The 6,979-nt window shown below is 50.5% G+C and overlaps 1 protein-coding gene and 1 pseudogene across 1 annotated transcript, besides 11 other annotated features; one reads left to right on the top strand and one right to left on the bottom strand.

Annotated features, from left to right (window-relative positions):
- Positions 1-143: 143 nt before the first annotated feature.
- Positions 144-162: a microsatellite.
- Positions 163-195: a microsatellite.
- Positions 196-1,174: 979 nt separating this feature from the next.
- Positions 1,175-1,197: a microsatellite.
- Positions 1,198-1,242: a microsatellite.
- Positions 1,243-1,283: a microsatellite.
- A 66-nt stretch (positions 1,284-1,349) lies between these two features.
- Positions 1,350-1,376: a microsatellite.
- A 76-nt stretch (positions 1,377-1,452) lies between these two features.
- Positions 1,453-4,350, bottom strand: TraAM80_09138 (putative tyrosine protein kinase; the record flags this gene model as incomplete). Its single annotated transcript, XM_029385840.1, has 1 exon — positions 1,453-4,350. The coding sequence occupies one exon, from the start codon at positions 4,348-4,350 to the stop codon at positions 1,453-1,455; it is 2,898 nt and encodes a 965-aa protein (XP_029234330.1).
- Positions 4,351-5,854: 1,504 nt separating this feature from the next.
- Positions 5,855-5,883: a microsatellite.
- Positions 5,883-5,930: a microsatellite.
- A 28-nt stretch (positions 5,931-5,958) lies between these two features.
- Positions 5,959-6,171, top strand: TraAM80_09137 (hypothetical protein; annotated as a pseudogene).
- Positions 6,172-6,332: 161 nt separating this feature from the next.
- Positions 6,333-6,361: a microsatellite.
- A 477-nt stretch (positions 6,362-6,838) lies between these two features.
- Positions 6,839-6,872: a microsatellite.
- Positions 6,872-6,950: a microsatellite.
- Positions 6,951-6,979: the final 29 nt, after the last annotated feature.

The raw sequence follows: 6,979 nt of genomic DNA, 5'->3' as shown, positions 1-6,979 counted from the left end.
GGATCCTAACTCTGCAAAAATGCACAAATTTCTCTCGTAAAATAGAATACACACGTAAGTTAGGAGATGCACACAATTAGATAGTTTAAGTGGAGGAGAAAAAATAGGATGTGGCAAAGAAGAAAGAAGTGTGCGGAGAGTGGCACACACACACACACACACAGACAGAGACAGAGACAGAGACAGAGACAGAGAAGGAAAAAAAAAAGACGGCAATTGGCAGTCAAAAGGAATCCGCATACAGCAAATCTCTAGAAAGGAACGTATGGGTTACGCGCGCCTGACTTGACGCACGTGACATTATCCAAGAAAACAGACGCAGAAGCACGAGGTTCATCTGTTTCTAAAACAGATAAAAAATTAAAATGATGAGAAGGCAAACTTCCCTTCTGCCACAGGGCCATAAACAACTGGCGGCGTGGGCACTTGCCTCGCTGCAGTGCCGCAACCTCCATTGGTCTACCCTAGCCAGCGACGAGCTCACACCCCCAACCGCGCGGTGCGTTGTGGCAACTCCGCCTGCAGTATTTCTTGAATGCAGCTCCAGATAAACCATCATCGCCACCCCACAGAGCGGCGACCTCACACGTACAAACTTCACTCCTCATCGCATCTTCAGCCAACCCACCGCAAGAGGAGGTATGCAAGCAGCAGACCGAAGTGGGGCGATGACTCCCCCGTCCCCCGACCGCATGTAAACGCAGAGAATCCAGGCAATACGGATGGGTGGGTGTCCCCTACAATGTGATGTGGCGAAGCTCAACCGTTTCCAAAGCCCAGCAGTGCCCTTGTGGTCCGACCACCCCTGAGTTAAGTATGCCTGTGACTCCAGCACATGGTAGGTCCCAAATCGCTCCAATAGCGTTTCTCTTTGATTCCCAAGAAAAACGCAGCTCCCGCCTTATCTTTGTTCCTTCACATGTTGATGGTGCACCTCCCAGTTGCTGCAACGAGAGAGACCCACGCATCCATCATGGGCATAAGTTATATTGTCTGTCGTGAGAAGTTATGTGGCAACAACACACACAATAATAATAAAAGATTGAAGAGCACAGAGGGAAGTAAAAAATATGTGTGTTTACGTTGGGATGCGGCGCGTACCATCACGCCGACACAGCAGTTGCAGAGATGACTGGCGGAAAAAAGCGACATAACGGTGGCGCCTAAGTGGAATGAAGGAGAAGGAGAGGCGCTGTAAGAGACAGAGAGGCAGAGAGAGACAGAGAGACAGAGAGACAGAGAAAAAGAGAAAGATAGAGGAAAGGAGAAAAGGAAAAAAAAAAAAAGAAACGACGTCCATAGAGCAGCAGCCGAAGCACTCGTAAAGGGCTCAAAGCGAGAACAACTCCCACGCACGCACACACGCACGTACACACCTTCATACCCACTTTGGTCTTACTGCTTCCTCGGAAAACGAATTATTTCCGCATTCATTTCCCTCTCATTGGTACCTTACTTAATGTTCACAAGACGGCGGTAATGCTTTTCTACCGTGTGCAAGAGAGCCTGCACGGTACGTTGGTCGGCCTCATCCTTAACAGGAAACAAGGGCACCGTCAATACCTGCACAGTATTGCCCTCATCCATGTCGATTCCACCAGGAGGACAAGTGCCATGAAGCTGACGACAAACAACAACTTGCTGGAGAATCAACCGCAGGATGGCCATGGCTTGTTCATACATGTGCTGCTGCCGAACTCGTTGGCCCTCAGTTCGTGTCTCCTCTTCCTCCATGACGCTGTCTTGCTCGTTTGTGTCACCAAGCATAAGCTCCTCGGTGGCGGCCATGCGAATGAGCGACACGGTGCGTTGGAACAGCAGTGTGTGCGCGGTGGGGTACGTCGACTTTTGCGGGACCACAGATGGTGTTACAAAGGAATCCACAGAGGTTTCTAGCCCTTGTGCGTTATCTGTGGAACACCCCAGCGGCACGGAGCCCAGTTTTTTCTGTGTTGTAATAAATGGCAAATTCCTTTTTAGCCGCTGTGCGGTTTCCTGAATGTAGTTTTCCATCAACTTAATGTCGTCAGGAAGAGCAAAACGCAGCGGAACTCGGTTATTGGCGCACGCGCTTTTGGAGGCGTCCGAACATACCATTCCTTCCGTTAAAGGGTGTTCCTCCCGCAATGACGCCACCGACGCCGCACAGAAAAGCTCCCACGCGTATGACAACAACACGAGCCCGCGTCCAGGGTCATTTTCTGCCTCCAAGACGTTATGCCGCAAAATGTAAAAATAGTCTCGAAAAGCCTGATAAATGAATTGCTGACGCTGCATCGCATTCAGGTTAAAACCAATACCTTGGATGTGCACCATGCTCGCCTGTTCCTCCCTACAGAGTGCTTGACGCGTGAGGTCAGCAGCCGTCATTGACGGCACCGACGCTTCCATCCCTGCTGTTGATAATTCTTTAGCTGTGATGACTGCGGTGGCGGGCACAGCACCTTCTTCTTCTGCTGCAGTTAGTACCTTTGCCGTGATGATGGCCTTGGCGCCAGTCGCAGCCGTGTCTACTGCGGTCTTCACAGCCTGTACCTCCTCTGTTGCACACATCTTCTCCGGTTGGAAAATCCACGGGTGGGCCCGCACCTGTTCAATTGTGTAGCGTGTCTTCGAGTTTGGATCTAAAATGTGCCGCATAAGCTCGTAGCACTCACGTGAGAGGGGAGCAACCTCCGATGGAGCTTGGTGAAACACATCCCCGTCCGTTCGTTTCTTATTGGAACAAAACACTTTACATAACATGTCCACTTCCTCTGCACACGTAATGGCCTTTAACAGCTGCTCTGGCGTGCGAACCGAGGAGGTGGCGTGCAGGTAGGGGTGTCTGGCAAAAAGCAATTCATACATGATGACTCCGAGCGCCCATACCTCCGCCTGGTAGTCGTACGATTCACGTGAAAGACGCTCTGGAGACATGTAGGCTGCCGTTCCCACAGCAGATTCAAACATTGACTCTATGTTTTTGCCGCACAAACCGCTGCCAAGCGCCGGCGTTTGCTTTGCCATGCCCCAGTCTGCCACCTTTACCACTGCCTCATCAATATTGTTGGTTGTCAGAAGAATATTGGCAGGCTTTAAATCGCGATGCATCATGCGGTTGCTTTTGAGAAAACAAAAAAAATCCACAAGCTGCCGCATGACGTGCTTTGCCTGCTGCTCTGAGAGGGGATCATGCCGTGCAAGAAACTCCTTCAAGTCTCCCCCACGACAGAGCTCCAGGACGAGTGCCAGCCTTATCTCAGAACTACTCCTCAATTCTTGTCGAAATACGCCAAACATGCGAAGAATATTGGGGTGATCCAGCTTCTGTAGGCGATTTAGCTCCTTCTGTTCAATCGACAGTTTTGCATGCTTGCTTACCGGCCCTTGAAGCATCTTTACAGCCACTTCATAGCCCTCCTTGCAGTGCCAACCACGGTAGACCGTTCCAAACTTCCCCTTCCCCAAGATTGCGTTCAGATCCACCACGTAGTCGCCAAGAAGGTACACAGCTCCTTTCAGATTCGGCAACAGTGTTGGGACCGGGGCTAGAGGCAGCGCCTGCGTCCTCTCGTCACTAGCCGCCACTGCGGCAGCGGTGTAGTCAGTCTCAGCTTCGTCTTCTTTCGGTTCATCTTCCTCCCCTTGCCCTTTCCATTCCTCCTCATCGATGCGACGCGGACATACTGTCTCCACGGCGGCGCAACCAATGGAGCACGGTTGCTGCCCCGGCACGTTTGTGGCAGGCTTCTCCTCCAACGTCCGCGCCTTATTTGTGCTATCTGCCGTAGTTGCTCCAGATGCAAAGAAACTCCTCATGTCTTCTACACCCCGCAGCTGTAGAACGGACATGACGGTCACAAGATCCTTCTCACTAGTGTCGAAGGTTCCGAGCGGTTGAATCGCGTCCGGCCATTGTTCCAGCAGCAATGCAAGTCCCTTCTTGGCCTCCTGGAGAAGCTCCTCCCGCTTCTCCAAACTCCCCTTAAACGTCAAGACACCCACCTCCATGCCACTGCTAACGTGCCGGCCACGGCAGATGGTACCAAAGCCTCCCTCACCAACAACATCCTCCCAGTCCACACTGTAGCTCCGTGGTGCAACGATCCCGCTCCCCTGTGGACATTCCACGGCGTCGCTTCCCCCAGCACCTTTGCCGTCTCCCTTGTGGTCTGTGCCAGTGTGAGGCAGGGGCTGTCTTTCGGAGGGATGGGACCTATCCATATCCACTCCCTTCCATGCTCCGGTTCGTATTCGTTCCCAATCTTCACACTCACCCACTTTGCCAATATACTGCTGTTGTTTTTGTCTGCTACCCTGTTCCTCGCCTAGCCCTTTTTCCTCCCCTTCAGTACACGTGTGACGCATTACGTTCAGTGTCCAACACAGCTTTAAAAAGCTTTAAAAAAAAGAACACAGACAAAGTGGAAGCATGCAATACATGAAAGAGGAGGGGAGGGGGGAAGAGAGAGAAAAAGGTAGAGTGATACAAGGTATACAAATACACAACACACAGCAAAATTCGGAGAGGCACGCACACAAATTACGTAGTACTTACAACTGGAAAAAGACATGTTCTATGCCGCGCCACCCCCCTCTCGGGTCCCACAACAAGAACAACCACCAAATATCGCCATCACTGCATACTGCCGTTGCCGTCGGTCTTGTTGGCATGATGGCTCACCTTGCGCGTGTAAAGCAGTCACGTTACTGCCAACTCAATACTTCATAATGAACCCTCGCGTATGCCAGTTCGAAGAGCCCCCGCTGCGCAGACCTCACTTCCCTCTCTATTGATGTATGCAAAAACGGCACGCTCCCGCGTGTTTGTGCTGCAAAGTACGTGCATGTGGGCGCTGGGATGAGAACATAAAAACGGACGAGCTTTGCTTATGTCTTCATGCAAAGAAGCAGAGAAGAAAAGAAAGAGCCGAGAGGGGAGATGACATAACGGGTGGAGTGCAGACAGCCTCGGCAAGTACAAAAAAGAAGAAACGCACACGCAAGCGCACATGCGCATAGAGAAGGAGCGAAGAGGCAGTGGGGGGGTGGCTAATGCATCGACAAGCATGAATAAACAAAGAAAGGGAGGGAGTGTCAAAAGGCAACCGTAAAAAAAAAAAAACATAATATTTTCCGTTGTCGCTCTTGATTTTTGTTTTGTTGAAAGGCGACGAAGTGATAGAATCAAGAAGAAAAAGAAACAAAACAGGACAATGACAGCAACACAGCGGATGGGGCACCAGCACAGTCATTGCACTGAAACGCTGTGGCCATGCTGCGCCCAAGAAAAGGGAGAAAGAGTGTGTGTGAGAAAGAGAGAAGGTGACTGAAAGTAGGAGAGGTTTTTAAATAAATAAAAAAAGAGAAAGAAGCGCGGTTGCCAAAGAAAAAGAGGAAAAAAACGACACAACGGGGTGTTGCCCGCGGCATCATCGCCGCATATCGCCCTCCTCTTCTTCTCCAGGGCACCCCCGCAAGGCACGCACTCGAACACGGTGGTAACAAAGAAAAATCAAACACAGAAATGGCGCTGGAAAACGTGCGCCGCTAGCGATAAGCGACTACGGCTTAAGTAATTGCAACAGAACGAAAACGTCACGTTTTTTTTTTTGGTTTTCCCTTTTCGTTTCAACCCCTCGCCTCTTCAATGTAACCTGTCCCCACTTCCTCCCACCGTTTTGGTTATGCACACTAGCATCCTCCCCTTCGAGTGGGTAAAGGGTGGGGAGGGGTTGGCGGCCGTCGCATGTGGCTGCTCCCTCCCGGGGCACTCCTGGCAAGCAACTCGCTTGCAGAGCCCTGTGCTCTCCTCGTCGGTCCCCCTTCTTGTTTGTTCCCTTGACTGTCATTCATTCCACGCCATTGTTTTACACGTACATTCACACACACACACACACAGAGAGAGAGAGAGAGAGAGACACAGACGCGCCGAGAGAGAGCGACAGCTTCCTTCCTCCCAGCTTCCCCTTCTTTGGTGGTGGTGGGAGGAGGCGTTAATGTTTGCTTCAGCTTCACTACATTCTCGCACTCACTCGGTCCTTCCTCTTCCCTCCTATGTATCTTTTTTTTTCGTTGTTGCTGGTGCCGTTTTTTTTTTTTGCGTCTTCGTCCTCGCCTTTGGTGGCCGACGCATCGCTCCCTTTCCCCACAGACATAAAACTGGCTGTGACCGCAAGTACAGAAGGTGACGCTGCTTTCTGCCAAAAAGACCCCCCCCAAAAAAAAACACACACACGTTTGGGCGCCCCACGCACACATGACTGTATGTGTGTATATGTGGGTGCCTGTTACACACGCGGATGCAAGCATACATCATACATGTCAGCTGTTACCCGTCAGACCTCTTCTCTCCTTCTCCTTCTCCTTCTCCTTCTCCCTCTTCCTTGTTCTTGTTATGTGTTTCTTTGTTGCCTCTCTCTCTAGCACACACACATACGTCACCTATTTGACGTTTGTATCCTTTCGTCTCTTTCCGTTAATTTCTTCTTTGATCTTTCCCTTGTCTTCGTTTGGTGGTGCTCCTTAGCTTTAACTCATGCTCCTCCTCTTTTGTTGATGCTGCTCCATCATTGATTTCGTTACTCACTTTAAGTCCTCCACTTTTTTTTTAAAGGAGGAAGTTCACTTTCTTTTTTCCCCCAAATGCTGTTATTGTTGTTGCTGCTGCTGCCTGTGAAGTTCTTTGTTTCGTTCTTCTTCTCTCCTCCCCCCCCCCTCCCGTTACTTATTGAGTGTGTGCGTGTGGGTGGGGCGAAAAACGGGGCAGGCAGGGGCGTTTCTTGTGTTTGCCTACGAGCCAGCAGTCACTAGCAGCGCCCCTCCCCCCTCACAGCTATGTACATGCACAACGAGGCACACACACACACACGCACACATACACATGCACATATATGTATATATATATATATATATATGCGGGTGTATAACTGTGGAGAAGGGGTCAATATATATATATATATATATATTACGTTTCTTTCCACACATCTCCCACACA

The sequence above is a fragment of the Trypanosoma rangeli genome (genome assembly GCF_003719475.1).
Source record: "Trypanosoma rangeli strain AM80 chromosome Unknown Tra_15.4_contig_00521, whole genome shotgun sequence".
Lineage (NCBI taxonomy): Eukaryota > Euglenozoa > Kinetoplastea > Trypanosomatida > Trypanosomatidae > Trypanosoma > Trypanosoma rangeli.
Note: the sequence above shows the minus strand (reverse complement) of the source record. Positions and strands in the feature narration are given on the sequence as shown.